Below are 23,276 nucleotides of genomic sequence, written 5' to 3'. Positions count from 1 at the left end.
CGTGTTCCAGGAGGCTATATTGTTTTCATCCGCTCAAAAATAGTCAGATTCTGAATGCCTGGTATTTTTTCTGTATTAACAATACATTTTCAGTGCTGATTTTAAGTGGTTGCAGAGTGACTGCCTGCTAAAAAAACAAGGGCTTTGTTTCTCCTCTCCTTTCCTCCCGCCCCCTGCCTGGCCTCCATATACAAGCGAAACAACTATCCCTGCTGTAGCTGATGTGGGAAAGGGTGAGACGATCCGTTGATTACATTAAAATCCGGAAAAAAACAGCATGAAATTATCAGTCAGAATGCTGACCGTGACTTTGAAGAGCAACATGTATGTCCTATCATATCAAAATCAGATGATTCTACGTTTTTTGTTTGTTTTTGTCTCAATTCTGTTTCAATTCCACCCTGCCAGTTACCAGGACAAAAAGAATGGAAAGCCACAGGACACGCATTTCCAGTTAATTGTCCCTAAATAATGTTTTATATATGGATTTTTGTTTTATTGCAGCTGATCAGTTGTTTTGAGTCAAATAAAGGTGTTTGCTTGCAGTACTGTATTTCTCTCTTTGCATTATCATTGTTCCATAATTTCTCTCACCCAAAAGCATATCAATTCATAATATTACATTCAAGATGATAAAAAGAAAGTCTTTGCATGAATCAAACCAACATCAGAAACACCTACAGTATTTCAAAGCTCAGTTTCATTCATCTCTTATATCACTGGACCTAGCAAGATTGGTGTGAAATTATCTCTGATTAGGTTTGCTTGCCTGGTGCTGACAGACTTCACAATATCCAGTGACATTTCTTGTCTATCCAGCTGTGTATATTTTGCAATGAAAATCCAAACACCACATCAATCCATAGTCTGTTAAACACCTCACCCCCTTGCTTTCACAATTGCTGGGTAAAACATTAAAGGGAAACCTCCCTGATGATGCCCTAATTTCTGAATTTCCATCATTGTAGTGTTCCAGAAACCCCACTTTACTTTAAGCTTCAGTGCATGCTCTGCCTTCCTGTGTCTTCTGAGTGTATAATTCAACTGCTGCTAGTCAGAGTCTGTGTAGTTAAGATATAGTTTCATGCCTTAGGGAAACAAGGGGTATGCAGTGTCTCAGAGAATCATGATTATGGGTACCTATTAATAATTCTGTGCCATTGAAAGTTCCTTCCTTCCTACACCTGAAAAGTCCTAAAGTTTATATACACTTTGCATGCCCCCAATACCCAGGAAACAGTCACTATGATCCACTCATGCTTGGTTCATTACTGAGTGTTAGTATTTTCTATTAATTAATTCAGCAGTTGGGAGGGTACAGAATGGACATACCTGTTCAACATATAGCTCCTACACAGTTCAAGAGACCCAACAATTCAAATCACTCACATGATCTTGAGCACATTTCACACCTTGATTATGAGCCCCTGCAACCACTGACATATTGCCTTCCAATACAAGTACATGTGCCCTGGACTAACTGACAAATTGCCCCCCAACTAACTGGGAACTATTCAGTGGTAGCCGTATTAGTCTGTATCAGCAAAAACAACGAGGAGTCCTTGTGGCACCTTAGAGACTAACAAATTTATGAAAGCTTATGCCCAAATAAATTTGTTAGTCTCTAAGGTGCCACAGGGACTCCTCATTATTTTTATTCAGGGTATGCAGCTTCCACAGGATAATCAGCAATGTCTTTTGCATAATTAGCAGAATTGTCATCTTGGTGATCTGAAGCCCTAGTGTCAAAGCCACCTCTCCAGAAAGGTAGAGAAAGGTTGTCTTCCCCATTCATCAGTTCTGCAAACCTTTTATTTTATTTAAGAACCAAAATTCCAAGTGTTCTAAATTCCACTTGCATGCTTAGGTTGTTTTGAAAATCACTGTGCCTCATGACAACCAGGGATAGAAATAATGGGGTAAATTAGGGGTTACTTCGAGGGGTGCTCTTCCTCATTTAAAAAAAAAAAAAAGAGCTGCTAACATTTTCTAGTGGTTTTAACTTCCAGTGCAGAGAGGAACCACTGAGATGGATAGAACAGCTCACATATCTCAAAGCTACTGCTTCAGGCTTCATTCATAACCATGAGGTGCTCCCATTCCTCAGAGAAAAATCCCATTGAGATAAATGGACTTCTTCACATACCTCTGAATGTTCTATGATGCAGAATGGTTATAGAGCCCCTTCCCCAAGCATTACACCCAGATTTTAAGGTAGGGATTTTGGACCTCCAGCCTCCTCCCACATCCTGCTTCCAGTTAGTACATGCATTTCTCACCCCACCACCACCACCACCTTCCCTCCTACTCATGGCCCCTTGAAGCTTACTAGGGACATTGAGGGAACAGAAGAAGGTGCAACCTGGTAGCTGAGGAATGGAAAGTCATGCCCAGGTGTGCAACGGAGATCCCGGTAGTGTTTGTGTCACAAATTCAAAATCACTTGGCCCAGGGCTTTCTGAGATACAGCCCATTCCCCCCCCCCCTCCCCAAAATAGCTCATTATAAAAGTGCCCCAAAGTGCAGAACGAAGTCTGGGTCTCCTCTCCTTATTATTGGTTACCACCATCCCTCCTCTCCTTTACCTCTCCAACTCTGTAAGGGGAATGAGGGACCAGATGGAGGCCAAAACTGATAGGTGAATGGCAGTGAAGTATTCCCAAGCACAACCTCATTCTCCTCCTCCATCACAGGTGCCCCTCAGTCATGCACCCTCACTATCACCAATTCCCCAAAAGACACAAGGAAATTTACTACCCCAAAACATTGTTAATACAAAGTAAGATTGACCAGCAGTGTTTTATACCCTTCTAGAATGTCAAATGCACTGACACTTAAACCTCTGAAAACCAGTAAATAAAGATTTAACACAATGTAACATAAATGTAACACAAATTAAACATCTGAAAACCAGTCTATTCAGAATTAAGGGCCAAACAAGCCCCACCTTGTAACCTTGACTTTACCTTCTTGAAGCTGGCAATAATCACTAGGAATCTTCTTCTTTCATATGGTAATTTGAAAAGCAACATGAAAGTTCAACATCCAAGTTTGTCATCCACTCTAAGGCGTCTGCAGAGATGGAATGAATCAAGGTTGTTCCTCTGAAGAAGGATCTTAGAGGGCAGTGGTTCATTAGCAGTTCCATGGTTTGGATGTCTTCTTCACATTCACATATTGGTCTGTCTTTCAATTTCCATTTGTGTAGTAGGTAATAGCAACACCTCATAATAATGAACCCAGACCTACCTATCTAGGAAGATCTTCAACCCTTCCTCCCCTTGTCCTCTCCCTCTTTCGTCCCCGCCGCCCCCCAAGCCATCACCTTAAGTTCAGGAACCTCTTCTGTTTAATGGCCACTAGGACTGAATAGTAAGTATGGCCAGTCAGGGCTGCACCATAATGAGAAGATTTGAGGAATAACTAAGAAAATATGCATCCGAAGAAGTGGGCTGTAGTCCACGAAAGCTTATGCTCTAATAAATTTGTTAGTCTCTAAGGTGCCACAAGTACTCCTGTTCTTTTTGCGGATACAGACTAACACGGCTGCTACTCTGAAACCTAAGAAAATATTCTTTCCTTTGACCTGGTAGTAGCCAGTGGAATTAAAATGTCAGAGTGGCTCAGCAAGGGCTGGTCCACACTAAGAAGACTTGATTGACAAATGACTAACAGGTGCCATTTTTAGTGTTGTGTGGTGGTTGTTTGTCCCACAGATTTGTATTACATCCATTATCTCCATACACCAGGGATGGCTCCAGGCACCAGCGCACCAAGCGTGTGCCTGGGGCGGCAAGCCGCGGGGGCAGCCTGCCGGTCGCTGTGGGGGCGGCAGTCAGGGAGCCTTCGGCGGCATACCTACGGGAGGTCCGCCGGTCCTGCGGTTTCGGCAGCAGGTATGCCGAAGCCGCGGGACCAGCGGACCTCCTGCAGGCATGCCGCCGAATCCACATTATCAGCAGACCTCCCGCAGGCGTGCCACCGAAAGCCTCCTGACTGCCGTGCTTGGGGTGGCAAAATACATAGTCGCCCCTGCCATACACTATAACTGTCTTTCATTGTGGTAAAGCTAGCTGTATTCAGTTCGGTGGGGATTAGTTACAGGATGTTACTACAGCTGCCACTGAGCTACAAAAAGAGGTGGATGTTTGTCTAGCGGGGATCCTTCCTCTTTGTACTGAGGCCGTTCTGTAGAGGAATCTAATGGTGTATTTTTGCTGTGGGGTTGTTGGCAGTCTGGTAATATTCATGACAGTCTGATACTGGGCTCAGTCAGATATATCTGGCAACTCTGGTTATGAAGAGAAGCTAAAGTGGTCATATAGGCCTTATCCTCAATGGTATTTAGGTTCCTAACTATTTAGGCTCCTGACTTCCATCAGAATCAATGGAAATGAAAGGTATTAGACCCCTGAGGATCTAGATCCTATAGAGAAGGGATAGGTAACTTGTGTTTGGCAAGTCCAATTTAAATATGGTGTTTGGCTTAGTGAAGAGAAGCTATAATATTTTTCCCCCCACAATACTCGTAGTCTGTCCTCAGTGGTAACAGGAAGGTTCAGTGCATGGCACAGGCACAGGCACATGATACTGAGACCACGGTGGGGAGTTGGGAATAGGCAGGCTTGATCCATGGCAGAGGCACACAGAGTTGGACAGGGTGAGGAGCTGAAAAATGTTCAGGGTCGGTGCATGCAGCAGGCACAAAATTCAGTCTGGTATCAGGCACTGGAATAGACTTGTTGGATGAGTGGAACAGAACAGTCACACAGCCCTGGACAGGTTGGGGAGTTGAGAACAGGCATGCTCATTACATGGCAGTCGCTACAAGCACTGACACTGGGGTAAAGAGAATGAGAATAGCCATTGAGATAAATGGAGCAGTTCATACCTCTCAAAGATATTGTTTCAGGCTCTGTTCTTCTCCCTGAGGAGTTTGTATTCATCTAAAAACATCCCCTTGAAATGAATGGGCCACTTCAAACGACAGCCAGCCTCCTAAACTGCAGATGGTTGTGTAAAGCCACAAGTACTCCTGTTCCCCTTCCCCAGACACTTAATCCACATGTAAGGATTCTGGGGCCATGTCTACACTATGAGAACTATAGTGGCAGAGCTAAAGTGCCATAGTTATGCTGACATAACCCCATAGTGTAAACACAGACTACAGTTATGGAAGAGGTTTTTCCATCAGTTTAGGAACTCTCCCAGGGGCAACCCCCCACAAAAAAAGTAATGGTAGGTAAAGCTGATGGAAGCATTCTTCTACAACCTAGCTACCCTAGACCAGGGGTTAAGTCAGTATAGCTAGAACACTGAGCAGTTTGGATTTTTCACAGCCCTGGGAGTTGTACCTACATTGACCTATATTTCAAGTGTAGACCATGCCTGAGTCTACACTCTCCTGCCTTCAGCTGTTACATGCACTTCTCAGAGGTCCACCACCCTCCCTCTTCCCATAGCCCCTCCAGGTTTATCAGGGGCATGGAGTGTCAAGGAGGGTGGAATTGGTGGCTGAGTTTGGGGGCGGGAGTGTAGGGGCTCAGAGCAACAAGCATGTGGAGGAGATGAGAGAAATGTGGAACAAAGGGAATAAAAGAGGGAATAAATTGGAGCAGTGGGGGGGAAGTACATGGATCGGAGACCAGGTAGATAAAAGTGGGAGAGGAGTGTTGCAGAAGGTGAGGGGGTTGCAAGAGTTCAGGGTAGGAGCACTGCCCCTTTCCTAATCTTTGCCCTTTAGATCTGTGGTCTGGCTGGCACAGCTTCTGAGCTCTGAGGGGCCAGCACCGCCCTACATGACAACTCTTATTAATAATATATTTTATTGGATCAACTACTTCTGGTAAGAGAGACAAGCTTTCGAGCCACACTGATCTTCTTCAGGTCTGGGAAATGTCACAGCTAAATACAAGATAGAACAGATTGTTTAGCATAAGCAGTTAACAGATATTTCAAGGGACCATTCAAGGTGAAGTGGCCAGTTAACGCCTTTCCAGTCATGGGGGGAAACAAGGGGGGGGGAGATGAGCAGAGAGGAGTAGTGGGTTATAGATTATTATAATAAACCATAAATCCAGTGTCTCTATTCAATCCATGATTGAAAAATTGAAAAGTGTCTAGAAAAATTATGAATGTAGGCTCCCAGGCTCATCTTTTGAAAGTGTTGTGCAGATTTCTTTTGAGGATGGGGACTGAGGTGTCAGATATAGAGTGACCTCTTTGTGAAAAGTGTTCACCCACAGGTAATATTGTATTTTTGTCTTTTACCATTTTTCTGTGTGAGCTCATTCAAGAGCATAGTGATAGTTTGATTTCACCCACACAGTTCTTATTCGGGCATTTGGTGCATAGGATAAGGTACTCCACATGTTGTGGATAGGCATGCATATGACCCAAGGATCTGGAAAGGTGTGTGTGTGTGTGTGGGGGGGGGGTGTTGATCATTGTAACAGTGGAGATATGTCTGCAGGTTTTACATCTGTTGTTCTGGCAGAGTCTGGTGCTACTTTGCGTTGCTATGTCCTGGTCTATGGAGAGCTTGTTTCTGATGATGACCATGGAGATGTTAGGGGTTGTTTGAAGGCCAGAAGAGGGGGTTCAGGAAAAATTTCTTTCAGGATGTGGTCCCTATTGAGTATGGTTTGTAACTGTTTAATGATGCCCCATATGGGTTCCAGTGTGGGGTGGTAAATGACAACCAGGGGTGTGCAGTCAAAGGGGATTTTATTTCCATATTGAGGCAATTTCTCTTGGAGGTATTCAGATGGCCCATTCCATGATGCAATCTACTTCTCTGGTAGAAGGTCCTTGTTTGGTGAAGGCAGTTTTATGGGTGTTAAGATATATATCCTGGACTTTCTCCTCAGAGCATATTCTGTGGTATCTGAGTGCCTGGCTGTAGATAACATATGTCTTGGTGTGTTTGGTGTGGTTAATCAATCTGTGATGGTAAGTGTGGTGATCCATGAGTTTCTTGTATATAGTTTATTTGTAGGATTCCATTGCTGAAGCTAATTGTGGTGTCCATGAAGTTGATGCTAGTGTGGGAGTGTTCTACAGAGAGTTAAAATGGAGAGAGAACTGTTGTGGAAGTTGTGGTGGAAATTTATGAGAAAGTTAAGGCATCTGTCTGGAGGATGAAAATAACATTGATATATCTCAAATATATCATTGGTTTTGTGGTGCATTAGAGAAGGTTTGCATATTGGGGAACCATCCTAAAACCCATGGTTGTTCCCATGGTTTGGACAAAGTGTTGAATGTAAAACTGTTATAGGTAAGGATGAAATGGGTGAGTTTGGAGATGTGTTTGGGGTGGATACCTGAGCGTTATCCATTATCTTGTAGATATTTATGACAGTCAATCATGGGGTCCTTGTGAGGGATGTTGTTGTAAAGGGAGGTGACATCCATGGTGGCAAGAATAGTGTTCTGAGGTAGGTTGTTAATGTTGCAGAGTTTCTGGAAGAAGTTGGTTGTGTCCTGGATGAAGGTAGCCTTTTGTGGGGTGAGTGCTTTGAGGATGGTTTCTATGAGTCCCAATATTCCTTCAAGTATCAGAGGGTAGCCGTGTTAGTCTGTATCTACAAAAACAAAAAGGAGTCTGGTGGCACCTTAAAGACTAACAGATTTATTTGGGCATAAGCTTTCGTGGGTAAAAACCTCACTTCTTCAGATGCATAGAGTGAAAGTTACAGTTGCAGGCATTATATACTGACACATGGAGAGAAGGGAGTTACTTCGCAAGTGGAGAACCAGTGTTGACAGGGCCAATTCAATCAGGGTGGATGTAGTCCACTCCCAATAATAGATGAGGAGGTGTCAATTCCAGGAGAAAGCTGCTTCTGTAATGAGCCAGCCACTCCCAGTCCCTATTCAAGCCCAGATTAATGGTGTTAAATTTGCAAATGAATTTTAATTCTGCTGTTTCTCTTTGAAGTCTGTTTCTGAAGTTTTTTTGTTCAATGATAGTGACTTTTAAATCTGTAATAGAATGACCAGGGAGATTGAAATGTTCACTTACTGGCTTTTGTATGTTACCATTCCTGATGTCTGATTTGTGTCCATTTATTCTTTTGCGGAGGGACTGTCTGGTCTGGCCAATGTACATGGCAGAGGGGCATTGCTGGCACATGATGGCATATATAACATTAGTAGATGTGTAGGTGAATGAGCCTTCAGTATGAGTGCCATGGCCAGATATGATGGGTCTGCCTGGGTTCCTTTGTTTGTGTATCTTGGGAAACATGTAGAAGAATGGTTCTCAACCAGGGATACATGTACCCCTGGGGGTATGCAGAGGTCTTCCAGTAGGTACATCAACTCATCTAGATATCTGCCTAGTTTCATACAATTTTCATACAAACAATGACTTGTTTATACTGCTCTATACATTATACACTGAAATTTAAGTACAGTATTTATATTCCAAGTGATTTATTTTATAATTATATGGTAAAAATGAGAAAATCAGCAATTTTTCAGTAATAGTGTGCGGTGAAACTTTCATATTTTTATGTCTGATTTTGGAATCATAGAATCACAGGACTGGAAGGGACCTCGAGAGGTCATCTGGTACAGTCCCATGCACTCATGGCAGGACGAAGTATTATCTAGACCAGGGGTCTCAAACACATGCCCCGTGCACCCCCCCGGCCTACCTACAGGCCAGGGGTGGGCAAACTACACCCGTGGGATTGCCCCCCAGCTCCGCACCGCTCCCTGAAGCGGCTGGCATGACGTCCCTGCGGCTGGGGGGAGGGGCGGGAGAGCAGAGGACTCCGTGTGTTGCCCTGGTTTCCAGGCACACCCCCCCCCCCCGCAGCTCCCATTGGCCGGGAACGGGGAACCGCGGCCAATGGGAGCTTCGGGGGAGGTACCTGGAGGAGCGGCAAGCAGTGTGCAGAGCCCTGCGTCCCCCTCCCCCAGGGGCCACAGGGACATAGTTCCAGCTGCTTCGTGGAGTGGTGCGGGGCAAGGGCAGGCAGGCAGGCTGCCATGGCCCTGGTGTGCGCTGCTGCCACCCCGGAGCCCGAAGCCCTCCTGCACCCCGCCCCCCAACCGCCTGCCTTGAGCCCCCTGCCTGAACCCCAACCCTCTGCCACACCCCGCACTCCCTCCTGCACCCTGCACCCCAACTCCCTGCCTTAAGCCCCCTGCTGCACCCCTCACCCTGGGAGCAAGGAGGGGACAGAGTTGGGATGGGGACTTCAGGGAAGGGGTTGGAATGGGGGCAGGGAAGGGGTGGGAAGAGGCAGAGCAGGGGCGGGGCCTCATGGAAGGGGTGGAGTGGTGGCAGGGCCGGGGGCAACAAAGGGAGGGGTGTTAGTGATGTAGCCCTTGGGCCAATGAACTAGTCCTCATGTGGTCCCCCTGGGGTCTCAAACTCAAATGACCCTGGAGGTAGGCCGGGGGGGTGCATGGCCTGCTTGGCAGGCCGAAGGAAATAGCCCCGCGGGCCGTGTGTTTGAAACTCCTGATCTAGACCATTCCTGACAGGTGTTTGTCTAACCTGCTCTTAAAAATCTCCAACAATAGAGATTCCACAACCTCCATAGGCAATTTATCCCAGTGCTTAACCACCTTGACAGTTAGGAAGTTTTTCCTAATGTCTAACCTAAACCTTCCTTTCTGCAATTTAAGCTCATTGCTTCTTGTCCTAGCCTCAGAGGTTAAGAAGAACAATTCTTCTCCCTCCTCCTTGTAACAACCTTTTATGTACTTGAAAACTGTTATCATGTCCCCTCTCAGTCTTCTTTTTTCCAGATTAAACAAACTCAGTTTTTTCAATCTTCCATCATAGGTCATGTTTTCTAAACCTTTAATCATTTTTGTTGCTCTTTTCTGGACCACTCAGAACTGGACACAATACTCCAGTTGAGGCCTAATCAGCGCGGAGTAGAGTGGAAGAATTATTTCTCATGTCTTGCTTACAACACTCCTGCTAATACATCTGAGAATGATGTTCGCTTTTTTTGCAACAGTGTTACACCCATGACTCATATTAGCTTAAGCTCCACTATGACCCCCAAATCCCTTTCCACAGTACTCCTTCCTAGGAAGTCATTTCCCATTTTGTATGCATGCAACTGATTGAATTTTGTAAGCAAGTAGTTTTTAAGTGAAGTGAAACTTGGGGGTACACAAGTTAAGTCAGACTCCTGAACGGGGTACAGTGGTCTGAAAAGGTTGAGAGCCACTGATGTAGAAGATTGCTGAGTTGGGTTTGTGGTGGATGAGGTTGTAGAGTGTCTCTTGGAGTTGTTTGGGGAAGTATTTGATGATATCTTTTATTTCCTGGGTAAACTGTGTGGTGTAGTCTTCTTTGAGTTCTTTATAATAGGTGGTAGTTCAGAGAGTTGTCAGTTGACCTGGTTAACATAGTCATCATGGTTGAAGACTATGATAGCACCCCCTTTGTCTGCTGGTTTAATCACTATCTGCTGATTGGATTTCAGGGACTGTATAGCTGTCCTGTCAACGGTGTAGAGATTGTGGTATACGTGATTTCACAGTCCTTTTTTTTTTTTTCTGAGCAATTAATGATCAATAGTGTGGATTTATCAACCGTGGGCTGTCCACTGTCCAGTCAGATTATTCTTTTTTCTTATGACTGTTGGTGGAAATGTGATTATTGTGGGTGGTGTCATCATTGGAGTGAAAGTATTCTTTGAGGTGGAGTTGGCAGAAGAATTCTTTTAGTTCTCCACGTTAGTATGGTGACAGTTTCTGTTGTGGGGCAGAAGTCCAGTTCCTTGGAGAGTACAGATAATTCAGCTCCAGTTAGGGATGATCTTGATAAATTGATGATGTTGGAGTGTCACATAGTGTCCATGTGGTGGGTCCTGGTGCCATGGTTTCTCCAGGAGATGGTGTTCTGTGGGTTGTGGAGTTGTTGTAGTTGGTTCCACTTTTCATTTTGGTGTTGGTTTTCAGGTATTTTTGTTTTTCTTTTTATAGTTGCTTTGGGATTTTTGCATGATTTCCAGGTTGGTTCCCAGATTGTTTTTTTCTCCAGTGCATGGGAGCCTGTGATGATTTCTTGTTTAATTATGTGAGGTGCAGTAAGTGGGATGTGTTTTTTCACACCCCTGAGCAAGAAAGTTGCAGCACTGTAAAGTGGCAGCGTAGACAAGGCCTCTGTTTTTCTGAAGTCCTTCTGCCGAGCTGTTCAGCATATTTGGAGTTTTTACGTAATGGTCAGAGGGTTACAGATGATGAAACCTCTGGGGATGATGTTTTGTTTCTTGAATTTTCTCGGGAAATAGATGTTGCTGTTAAGTTTTTCTTCCTTTTGCTTCATGTTATGGCATTTCTATTTCAAATGGCAAAATTCAATATCTTCCATTGTTGCACACAATGTTGTTGTAGCCATGTTAGTCCTAGGATATTAGAGAGACGAGAGAGACCCAACAAGAGGGGAGAATCCCAGAGCCCAGGTTCAAGCCTGAGCCAAATGTCTACACTGCAATTAAACAGCCCCATATAGACCAGCCCCCGCGAGCCTGAATAAGCTGAATGGGCCAGCAGTGGGTGTTTAATTTCTGTGTAGACATACCCTCCGTGCTCCTTTTACACCTCTGTCATCTAGTGGCCCCAGTGCCTGTTTGGCAGGCTTCCTGCTTCTGATGTACTTAAAAAAGTTCTCACTGTTAATTTTTTGCATCTTTAGCAAGTTGCTTCTCAAATTCTTTCCTGGTCTATCTTATTATACTTTCACATTTAACCTACCAGAGTTTGTGCACCTTTTTTTCTATTATCCACACTAGGATTTGACTTCCAAATTTTAAAGGATGCCTTTTTGCCTCTAATGGCCTCCATTGCTCTGTTGTTTAGCTACCGTGGCATTCTTTTGATCCTCTTGTCTTTTCTGACTTGGGGTACACATTTAGTCTGAGCCTCTGTTATGGTATATTTAAATAGTCCCGATGCTGCTTTCAGGCATTTAACACTTGTGACTGCTCCATTTAATTTATGTCTAACAAGTGTCCTCATTTTTGTGTAGTTTCCTTTTTTAAAGTTAAATGTTTCTGTGGCTGAGGTTTTTTGGTATTATCCCCACTACAAGGATGTTAAATGTAACTACATTATGGTCACTGTTACTGAGCAGTTCAGCTATAGTTACCTCTTGAACCACATCCTCTGCTCTTGGGACTACATCAAAAATTGCCTTTCCCCAAGTGGGTTCCAGAACTAGCTGCTGCAAGATGCAGTCACTTATAGTGTCTAAAAATGTTATCTCTGCATCATGGTCTGAGGTTACATTTACTCCGTCAATATGAGTATAGTTGAACTCACTCATTATTATTGTGTGTTCTGCTTTTGTAACCTCTCTTTAGCCTCCCTTTGCATTTTACAATCGCTGTGACCATCCAGGACAGTTGGCCAGTGGTATATTCCTACTGCTTTACTCTTTTTATTCAAGCATGGAATTTCTATCCATAGAGATACTATAGTACAGTTTGTATCACTTAAGATTTTTACCTTATTTGACTCATCTCTTTCTTTAACATATAATTCCACTCCCCCACCAGCGCAACCTACTCTGTTGTCATTCCTATCTATTTTATATCCTGGTATTGCTATGTCCCATTGATTATCCTTTATCCACTAGGTTTCAGTGATGCCTATGATATCAATATTCTCATTCAATGCCAGGTACTCTAGTTCACCCATGGTATTAAGACTTCTAGCATTCGTACATTTTGTCAGTATTCAGTTGCTTGCCTTCATGTGTTATATTTAAATGGGCCTCTATTACATTTGACTGTCCCTCACTGCCACCTATCTGTACTTTACCAACTTCTTTCCTATCCTCTGTACTAGGATACAGTATTCCCCTTTAATAAATTCATCCCTAAGGCACATCTCCACTCAAACCGTGTGCTCCTCTGCACCTGTTGGTGTTCTCCAGCACTTCTTTTTAAATGTATGTGCCAGCTGTCTGGTGCCTTTTGGTTAAGGGGAAGCCATTCCTCTTGTATAAGCCACTCCTTCCCCATAAGGTTCCCCAGTTTCTAATAAACCTACGTCCCTCATCCCTACACCATTGCCTCATCCACACTGCCTCATCCTGCAGTTCTGCCTGTCTTACTGGCCCTGCATGTGGAAGTGGAAGCATTTCAGAGAATGCTACCATGTACATCCTGGACTTTAATCTCTTACCTAACAGACAAAATTCCGGGACTTTTCTCCTACATTTCTTTACATCATTGGTACCCACATGTACCATGATCATCAGCTCATCCCCAGCACTACCTATAAGGCTATCTAGATGTCCTGCCTGTGGCTGCCTCACCAAGCTGGGAGGGGTATCTGGCTCCCCCTCCCACCACTGGTCTCCAAACACAGGAATAACACAAAACTGCCCTCCTGCTCCATGCCGTCTCCAGCAGTAAGAGGCTCCGGGTTAATCCTACAGCCCCCCATACTGCTGCTCTTAGAGGGAAGGGGAAGTCAGAGCAATGCAGTCAATTGTGTGCACAAAGAGAGTCTAGAGAGTCGGAGGTGTGAAGTGGGTGACACAGGGAGGTTCAACTCTGCCCTTTCCAAAATACTACAGACATGCCCCCCCAATTTCTGTCCCACTTCAAAAATTGCTGCTACTGACTTCATGTCAGCCCCTTCATTGTTCCTCTATCTCCTTCTGAACAGCTCAGCCTATTTCTATGTAGGGAGGCATGCTGGGGAGGAAAGGCTGAGCTGTGCTGGACATGTGAAAAGTCCTTGAGATGATGCATAGACAATGAAGGGATTAATGTGCAACCAGTGCCATCTCTGGCTGGGGTAACTATTGCCAAGAAACGGGAAGAAGTGGAGGGAGAGTCTGTAAAGTATGAGGATGCTGAGAAATTATGTTTTAATAAAACAAGGAAATTTACTATCCAAAAATTTTGTTAATGCAGGTTGCCCAGCACTGCCTAGTGCCCTTCCACATTGTGGAAGTTTGGTAAACTTAAACCTCTGAAAGCCGAAGTTAAAAAGTCAAGGTACACAACACAATCTTTATTGTGTACTCTTTGATTGATGTCCCAAAATGCTAATAACAAACATACTAGCACTCTACACTCATATATGCTTCAGAACACAGTGGGAACAGAGCAAAATCAGCACTATATGACAAAGTCTAACAACTTCTGTTCACTGAGGCCTTGGCTACACTTGCAGATGTACAGTGCTGTGAGTTAAACCTGACTTTGTGCAGCTGAGTAGGGAAAGCGCTGCAGTCTGTCCACACTGACAGCTGCCCAGCGCACTGTCGTGACCACATTTGCGGCAATTGCAGCGCTATTGGGAGCGGTGCATTATGGGCAGCTATCCCACAGAGCACCTTTTCCCATTCTGGCGCCATGGGTTGTGGGAAGGGGGCGTGGGTGCGGGGGATTCTGGGTCCTGTCCCAATGCCCCGTGATGCATCGCTTTGCATCCCAGAAATCTCTTTCTTTCCGTCCACCTTCGGTGCCATCTTTCAACGGTTTCTGTGTAGCGTAATCTGTCTGCGGAAAATGGAGACCAAACTGCTGAGGCGTATGCTGACGAGTCTCGCCAGCACGTCACGTTTGGCTGTTGAACTATTCCTTAAGATACAAAGTGACAGTGAGAGTGAGGGTGAGGAGTCCGACGATGCTATCGAGCCACGTAACGCGTATGACACGAAATTGCTTGTGGCATTCACGGACATGCTCAGCACCATGGAACACCGCTTTTGGGCTCGGGAAACAAGCACCGAGTGGTGGGATCACATCATCATGGAAGTCTGGGATGACAAGCAGTGGCTGCAGAACTTTCAGATGAGAAAAGCCACTTTCATGGGACTGTGTGAGGAGCTCGCCCCTACCCTGCGGTGCAAGGACACGAGATTGAGAGCTGCCCTGCCAGTGGAGAAGCAGGTGGCTATTGCAATCTGGAAGCTGGCAACTCCAGACAGCTACCGGTCGGTCGCAAACCAATTTGGAGTGGGAAAGTCGACCGCTGGAATCGTGTTGATGCAAGTTTGCAAGGCCATTAATCGCATCCTACTCAGAAGAACCGTGACTCTGTGTAACGTGCAGGAAATAGTGGATGGCTTTGCACAAATGGGGTTCCCTAACTGTGGAGGGGCGATAGATGGGACGCACATTCCTATTCTGGCACCACCCCACCTAGCATCCGAGTACGTTAATCGGAAGGGGTATTTCTCTATGGTTCTCCAGGCGCTTGTGGATCACCGTGGGCGTTTCATTGACATTAACACAGGCTGCACGCATCTTTCGGAACACTTGGCTGTTCAGGAAGACGGAGGCCAGGACTTTTTTCCCAGAGCGGAAGATCACAGTAGGGGAAGTTGAAATGCCCATTTTGATCCTTGGAGATCCTGCTTACCCGTTAATGCCATGGCTCATGAAATCCTACACAGGGAGCCTTGACAGCAGCAAGGAACGGTTCAACTACAGGCTGAGCCGTTGCCGAATGACTGTGGAGTGTGCCTTTGGCCGTTTAAAGGGCCGCTGGCGATCTCTGTATGGGAAGCTGGACTTGGCCGAAAACAGCATTCCCGCGGTTATATCCGCGTGCTGTGCCCTCCATAATATTTGTGAAGGGAAGGGTGAAAGCTTCACTCAGGCATGGACCTCCGAGGTTCAACACCTGGAGGCTGAATTTGCACAGCCAGAGAGCAGGGATATTACAGGGCCAGTGCGGGGCTGCAAGGATTAGGGATGCCTTGAGGGAGCAATTTGAGGCTGAAAACCAGCAGTGATATCTGGTGCCCTGCACGGGAGTGAAGTGCAGTAGTTCCAATCTTTAGGAATCAGTGTCTGCTTAGCAGACAAGCAGACTTTCAGTGCCTGTTTATTTCCTGGGCTAAGAAGTCTTTTACTTTATGCAATAATAAAGAATGTTTTCAAAGCCAAAGAATCCATTTATTGAAAAGAAAAAAAATATTTATTGAAAAGAAACAAGGGGGTGGAGTGGGGAACAATACAATCACAGATTCGCATATGTCCTGTCTGGTGTGCTGTGCAGTGAGTGCTGCACTTCAGGACAGCTATACTGCATGGTAATAGTGGTTGAGTGCAGAGGGTAAGGGTCGTGGTTTTCATGGCTGGGTGGTGAAGATACTGGTGTTAGAGGCAGCGGGTGGCATGAAGAACATGGAAGTTGGGGAAAGTGGGTTGGAGGTGACAGTGGGGCACAACGGAAAGAGTTTTGAGACAAGGGCTGGGGGGGGTGGCGTTTGCGGTACTGCTCCTCTTTCTGCATGGCTACCAGCTCCTGGTTAGCATCTGCTTGGCGCTCCAGGATGCTTATGTGCCTATCAGTGCTTTGCTGCCGGTGCGCGGTGCTTTGCCGCCGGTGCGCTGCGTTTTCCTGGCGGATCCTGCTTTCTCTCTCCCTCCAGTTCTGTGCTTTCTCATTCTCATTAATAGATTGCCGCATCACTTCTTGCAGCATGTCTTCTTTGCTTTTTCGCGGTCTCTTCCTGAGTCTTTGCAGTCTCTGAGCAGACGATAAGAGGGATGGCTGAGGTCTCAAGGTTGATGCAGCTGTATAGGCAAAATGCAACATTTAACCGAGGCAGCATTGTTTATACCAGACAGAGTAATGATTCCCCCCGCACTTAAGGAGTAGAAAACACACAGGGTCTACACAATAGCATAATTTTCCCGTCCGAAACAGCACACATATCCCACAGGAGCCTCAAAATGGTGAGTAAGGGGGACTGATTGTTTCAGGGCTGCACTGTCCTCTGGGTTTCTGTGCCTTAGGGAGAGCCAACAGCTTCAGGGGGCATCTACACTGAACACTGCCTCAACATTTTCCACAGGAGTTCATCCTGGACAATATTCTGCTGCTGAGGGTGACCTGGGAAGCAAGGGAGGGTCTTCTACTGCAATGCGGCTTCCGCCCTGGCCCATATGCAGCTTGCCTGTGTGCAGCAACGGTCCCCCGCCCCTCGCGGCACAGTGACGCGGACGCGTTAGCCTGGCTGGGACAAGGACCACGGTGGCTCTCCCGATGAACCTGCGCAAGCGCATTGCACACGTTTTGCATGAGACATTCGAGGAGATTACCGAGGCCGATTACTGTGATGTGATAAACCACATCAATGCACTATTCCGCATATAGGCATGCATGCCTAACACTCCTCTCCCAAAGAGCCCGCACCGAAAAAATTCCTTCCCGAAAATAAAAAAACGCTTACCAGGAACCTGCTCTTCTGTTTGTCCTCCACCAAGTACTGGCCGCTGTGACTGGCTACCTTCCTCCTGGCTCGAGAAGAGCTCCTGGCTGCATGGCTCCAGGGATTCCAGGGTGTCTCCATCCGGCCCACCACCCTCCCGTTTTCCTCCTCCTCCACTTCCTCCTCCCCCCCCCACACCGGATATGAAGTGTCCATGGTGGTGCTCGGAGTGGAGGTGGGGTTAACCCCAAGTATCGCATCCAGCTCTTTGTAGAATCGGTAGGTCGTGGGGGGAGCACCCGAGCGGCCGTTTGTGTCATGGGCTTTGCGGTAGGCACTCCGCAGCGTCTTCACTTTAATCCTGCACTGCAGGGCATCCCGGTCATGACCCCTTTCCATCATGTCCTTTGATACCTTCCCGAAGGTATCGTAATTCCTACGGCTGGAGCGCAGCTGGGACGGTACAGCTTCCTCCCCCCAAACAGTGATGAGGTCCAGCAACTCGCCATTGCTCCATGCTGGGGCTCGCTTGGCGCGTGGAGGCATGGTCACCTGGAAAGATTCGCTGATAGCACTCCACGCCACACCGGGCTGAGCAAACAGGAAGGGGATTTTTTAAATTCCTGGGGAATGTAAAGGGTGGGTCACATGGTTAGTTACCTGAGGCCAGGGCAGTAGAGTTTGAACTGATGACCAGAGTGGCTAGAACAGGCATTGTGGGATACTGCCGAATAATTCTGGAGGCCATTCACAGCGCATTGGGCGGCCACACTGGAGCGGCAGCGCAATACTCGCTATTCCTCTCGAAGAGGTGGAGTACATGCAACGCTGCAACCACGGAAATACAGTGCTGCAAATGCCTTGCCAGTGTGGACAGGGAATGAGTCACAGCACTGGGGGAGCCTTTACAGCGCTGTAACTCGCAAATGTAGCCAAGGCCTGAGGCAAAACTTTGATTTAGTTCAGGCATAGTCAACAGGAGTTACCTACATGTGACCAATACTCAAAGCCTACTCCAAACGGGCCATCCCAACCCTGTAAAATGTTACCTCCCCTTCTTTCTTGCCCTAAAAATTCCTATGACCATTATCTTCACCTAACCCCCACTAAGTCCTGGAGATCACAGTTATGTATGCCACCAGACTGCTAACAATCCCCAGGATAAGAAGACCAAACATAAACACGAGCATATTCTCGTATTCATTTTTCGTGTTTACTTTTTAAGGCATCATCATTATTGAACCATTTCCAGTGGCTAATTCAAGCTTTAGGGATGCATTAGGGGAGCAATATAAACTTTAATTTATCATTTTCTGATTTTCAGAGGTTTCAGGTTGTCCACACTCCAAATTCTGGAAAAGCAGAAGGTAATGCTTGGCAACCTTAACTCTACATTACTTAAGTTTTTAGGCATTACATTAATGAATTAATAATTATTAATGTACAGTTTTGAGAGAAAAAATATATGTATACATTCAATTTGCCTGGCCAAGAGAATGACTTGAGAAAATGGAAAGGAAAGGCATTTATAGTTAGTCGTTTAAATTTCTATTTTATTTTCATTTTATGGCTGGTTGAATTGTATTTGTTTATTTTAGCAAATCCTGATAGTTGTGAGAAAAGACCTTGTTCTTAAAAATCATTATTCTGTCATCAGAATAAGATTGTAATATTAATATTGATATTTTATAAATAAGTAATTTAATATATAAAATAAAATAAAAGTTAATCTTCTATATTATATTTTAAAAGGCAAACAGGAAACAATACACAAACAACACAACCATCAGGTGTAGCTACATGCATCTCAATTTCTCCTGTGCAGTTTAATTTCATATTGTAATCTCTGCAGCTCTGAAAGAACAAATTGAAACATCCATGCAAATAGAAACAAAAGATGAGGATGGGAAAACTGCTACTGTATTTCATGTATAATTACAAGACCAAACAATCGGTAAGTAGGGTCACAGTTTTTGGTGTTTTTCACAGCACCAAAAAACCCCCAACAAAACACCTGCCAAATATGAACCAACCAGAAACAAAACTTACTCCAAGCAGAGTCAATAAGGGAGAAAAGCCAGAGGCCTTCAAGTTCATTCCTATATTTATTGATTTTACCTGGAAGCTGGAAGTGTTGGATAGCATATACAAAATATTAGAGACTACACAGCAGTGTGTGCGTAACTGGGAGAAAAAGGTGCTATATTATATGACTGATTAAACATTTAATCATTACCAACTATGATTTGCAGAGATCAACAAAGCTAAGGTAACCCATTATTGTGTAGAACTTGCACTGTTTTGTCTTGGGGCCTGGGCAATATATATATATATGGGCTAGCTTTCCAATTAGTTGGACAAATATAAGATATATACACACAGTCTATGTGTGGTTTCCCCCCCATACATTCGACCAAGTAATTCAAAATCTAGTCCTTTCACAATCACAAACATGAAACCTTTGTTTCGACTTTATACATTAAAGCAAGGATAAGGGTCTCTTCCAGCCACCCGACTCCCAGCTTTCCCTTTGTGAAATAGGAGAGAAGACTGATTTTTTGCATGCCCTTTCTGTAACCATTCATATAAGTAGTCACACCGTGGCAGCGACATCATTCACATTAGGTGAGGAGACAGAATAAAGAACGAACATACATGCCCAGCCTCGTCACTTTTGATTAGATCTGAATGTAGCAGATTTTAAACCCTCCTCTGTTCAAGCTTTGGAAAATGGCGACGGATGTCGGGGAGGCGGAGAGGGAGGCATCTGTCAGGGAACCCGATTGGTCATATTTTGCCGCAGATTCCTACTTGAAATGGGGGAGCGGGGGGGGGGGGAGAGGGGAGAGCGTTACAAAGCCACACGATAGCAGCAACCCCCACGGGAAGCCGCGTTATCGAATGATTTATCAGAAGGGAAAATATTCAAAAGACAAGTAGAAAAGATATTGTAAAGAGAGTCCTAATTTAACCTGCAGCACGCTGAGAGGCCCAGCAGTGTCAGGAAACGTGGGCTTCTAGAGCAGTTATAATGATTAGTGCTAACCCTTAGCTCTGAGTCTCCTAATCCTAAAGCTGTTTTTCATGCACTGGTCTCCTTTAGTAAACAGGCTACAAAAAATGATGCTGGAATGTTTTGCCTGCCTAGTGCTATCCCGTCCCAACCGCCGCATGCACAGACAGCGAAGAGCGTGGGAGGAAGGAAGGTGCAAATAACCCGCCCTTTTTCCTCTGCAGTTCTCAATCAGGTCGTACACCAGGCAATATACGGAGGCGTTCACCCACTCTCGCTACACAGCTCTATCTATAACTTTAGCCAGTATGTCTGGTCGTGGTAAGGGCGGTAAGGGTCTAGGAAAAGGAGGCGCTAAGCGCCATAGGAAGGTGTTGAGGGACAACATCCAGGGCATTACAAAACCCGCTATTCGTCGTTTAGCTCGTCGTGGGGGCGTGAAGCGCATTTCGGGTCTCATTTACGAGGAGACTCGGGGGGTGTTGAAGGTCTTTTTGGAGAATGTGATCAGAGATGCCGTTACTTACACTGAGCATGCGAAGCGGAAGACTGTGACTGCCATGGACGTTGTTTATGCGTTGAAGCGCCAGGGTCGTACTCTCTACGGATTTGGAGGCTAACTTGTGCCAGTAATTGTCTTAGAAAACATCTATAACCCAAAGGCTCTTTTCAGAGCCACCCAAACTTTCATGAAAAGAGCTGTTGTGCTTGCATGTTCCTTTTTCGGTAGAGAAACCTGCTAGAGTGATATTTGTGTGGATTATATATTTAATCAAACCAATAAATCTGTTATTCTAGGTGAAAGTGAAGTTTTGTAGAACTGCACTATTCTCTGTAAATAAAATGTAAGCTAGTCCTTTCACTTTCTAGCTACGGAAGTAATTAAATCACATACACCTAGACTAGATGTCCTGATTTTTATAGAGAGGAGCAAAATAATAAATCTCCTGTCCCGATTTTTCATACTTGCTGTCTGGTCACCTACTAAACACCAAACCTCAGTGAAAGTAAGGGATTTTCAATCTGGCCAGTAACGTAGGAAGCTATGTTAGCTTGTGGGAGCTCTAATGAGGAGGAACTAACCCCACCCACGAACTGCAGGGAAAGGGGGTTTCCTGATAAGAATATAAGACTATTCGTGCATTAAGCTTACCCCCGAATATCCTAGAACAGCAGGCTGTTTTATCTTCAACAATAACTGATAGTATGTACCTTTCCAAGCCAGTTAAAAGAAAGAGACAGCTCTTTTCCGTGTAAACGTGGTGGCTCTTAAAAGAGCCTTTGGGTTTTTAGGGGGTTACAAGAGAGGTTTTAAGCTCTTTCCCCACGGATGCGCCGAGCCAACTGAATGTCTTTTGGCATAATAGTGACTCTCTTGGCATGAATAGCACACAGGTTGGTATCCTCAAAAAGACCAACCAGATATGCTTCGCTGGCCTCCTGCAGGGCCATAACCGCCGAGCTCTGGAAGCGCAAATCGGTCTTGAAATCCTGGGCGATTTCACGGACCAGGCGCTGGAAGGGCAGCTTGCGGATGAGCAGCTCAGTAGATTTCTGGTAGCGGCGGATCTCTCGCAGGGCAACAGTGCCGGGGCGATAACGATGGGGCTTTTTCACTCCCCCAGTGGCAGGCGCACTTTTCCGGGCAGCCTTAGTAGCCAATTGTTTGCGAGGGGCTTTGCCACCAGTAGATTTACGGGCAGTTTGCTTGGTCCTGGCCATTCTGTATAGCCACTTCTCCTAAGTCGAAAAACAAGAGACGAATGAATGAGTCTGAGGGCACTGACTGCTCTTTATAGACAAACTCTGTATTATGATTGGGTGAGGAGGAGACGACAACTCTCATTGGACTATTCAAAAACATTTGAAAAGCCCGCGTTATTTACAGAAAGCTCCGATTCCAGCACGCTAGTAGTACTCCCAGAAGTGTTGTGGATGGCGTGGTTGTAGGGAGATATTTCTTAAGTGACTGATCGATTATAATTCTAATATAATTAATGGATCTCATAAACTCGTGGCCACTTTTTTCTGACCGCCTCCTCAATGAACATTTGGAAGGAGAGAGGAGTAAAACGTATTTTGAATAGTCCAATGAGAGTTGCCGTCTCCTCCTCATCCAATCATGATACAGAGTTTGTCTATAAAGAGCGGTCAGCGCACTCGCTTTCATTCATTTGTTTCTTGTTTCTAGCCTTAGGACTAACCATACAGAATGGCCAGGACCAAGCAGACTGCCCGTAAATCTACTGGTGGCAAAGCCCCTCGCAAACAATTGGCTACTAAAGCTGCCAGGAAGAGCGCGCCTGCTACTGGGGGAGTGAAGAAACCTCATCGTTATCGGCCCGGCACTGTAGCCCTGCGAGAGATCCGCCGCTACCAGAAATCTACTGAGTTGCTCATCCGCAAGTTGCCCTTCCAACGCCTGGTCCGTGAAATCGCCCAGGATTTCAAGACTGACTTGCGCTTCCAGAGCTCGGCCGTTATGGCTCTACAGGAGGCCAGCGAAGCATATCTGGTTGGTCTCTTCGAGGATACCAACCTGTGTGCTATTCATGCCAAGAGAGTCACTATTATGCCTAAAGACATTCAGTTGGCTCGGCGCATCCGTGGGGAAAGAGCTTAAATACCCCCTCTTTTGTAACCACTTAAACCCAAAGGCTCTTTTAAGAGCCACCACGTTCACACGGAAAAGAGCTGTATCTATGCTTTAATGTTTTAAGAGGCTTACAAACATGGTATCCCTGAGGAAGATAAAACAGCTCGCTGTTAGTCTAGGTTTTTCGTTTTTTTTTATATATATATATATATATATATATATATATATATATATATATATATATATATAAAAAAGCTTAATGTGTGGGTGGGGGTGGCTCCTTATCTTTAGAGCTCCCGTAAAATAACATACATCGCTTCCCGCGTTACTGGCCAGGTAGTAAATCCCTTGCGTTGAAAAGGCTCATGGAGATATGCACTCAATTTTAAGCCGTGTGTGTAGCTTTCACTGAGTCTTGTTGTGTATGCCCAGTTGGAAAGTAAGGAACTAACATGTTTTATCGAGAAAGAAGAGTTGTACAGAAAACCCGATAATTTAAGCAG

General features: G+C 45.3%; 4 protein-coding genes across 4 annotated transcripts; 2 read left to right on the top strand and 2 right to left on the bottom strand.

The window, feature by feature from the left end:
• Positions 1–15,897: 15,897 nt before the first annotated feature.
• On the bottom strand, positions 15,898–19,923 carry LOC128837821 (zinc finger and SCAN domain-containing protein 20-like). Its single transcript, XM_054029409.1, has 3 exons — positions 19,820–19,923; positions 17,186–17,787; positions 15,898–16,526 (listed from the first exon to the last, which is right to left on the bottom strand). Exons 2-3 carry the CDS (start codon positions 17,708–17,710, stop codon positions 16,512–16,514), a joined length of 540 nt encoding a protein of 179 aa, XP_053885384.1. The 5' UTR covers positions 17,711–17,787; positions 19,820–19,923; the 3' UTR covers positions 15,898–16,511.
• Positions 19,924–20,481: 558 nt separating this feature from the next.
• Positions 20,482–20,831, top strand: LOC128837931 (histone H4). Its single transcript, XM_054029634.1, has one exon. It carries the CDS (start codon positions 20,486–20,488, stop codon positions 20,795–20,797), a length of 312 nt encoding a protein of 103 aa, XP_053885609.1. The 5' UTR covers positions 20,482–20,485; the 3' UTR covers positions 20,798–20,831.
• A 657-nt stretch (positions 20,832–21,488) lies between these two features.
• LOC128837967 (histone H3) lies at positions 21,489–21,902 on the bottom strand. The gene has a single exon (XM_054029674.1). The coding sequence runs from the start codon at positions 21,897–21,899 to the stop codon at positions 21,489–21,491; it is 411 nt and encodes a 136-aa protein (XP_053885649.1). The 5' UTR covers positions 21,900–21,902.
• Positions 21,903–22,389: 487 nt separating this feature from the next.
• LOC128837848 (histone H3) lies at positions 22,390–22,800 on the top strand. The gene has a single exon (XM_054029460.1). It carries the CDS (start codon positions 22,390–22,392, stop codon positions 22,798–22,800), a length of 411 nt encoding a protein of 136 aa, XP_053885435.1.
• The last annotated feature ends 476 nt before the right edge of the window (positions 22,801–23,276 follow it).

This window comes from Malaclemys terrapin, chromosome 1, assembly GCF_027887155.1.
Source record: "Malaclemys terrapin pileata isolate rMalTer1 chromosome 1, rMalTer1.hap1, whole genome shotgun sequence".
Lineage (NCBI taxonomy): Eukaryota > Metazoa > Chordata > Testudines > Emydidae > Malaclemys > Malaclemys terrapin.
Note: the sequence above shows the minus strand (reverse complement) of the source record. Positions and strands in the feature narration are given on the sequence as shown.

Bases quoted from the DNA above. Each gene is read 5' to 3' on its own strand.
- LOC128837821 (XM_054029409.1), bottom strand. From the start codon at position 17,710: ATGCCTCCACGCGCCAAGCGAGCCCCAGCATGGAGCAATGGCGAGTTG.
- LOC128837931 (XM_054029634.1), top strand. From the start codon at position 20,486: ATGTCTGGTCGTGGTAAGGGCGGTAAGGGTCTAGGAAAAGGAGGCGCT.
- LOC128837967 (XM_054029674.1), bottom strand. From the start codon at position 21,899: ATGGCCAGGACCAAGCAAACTGCCCGTAAATCTACTGGTGGCAAAGCC.
- LOC128837848 (XM_054029460.1), top strand. From the start codon at position 22,390: ATGGCCAGGACCAAGCAGACTGCCCGTAAATCTACTGGTGGCAAAGCC.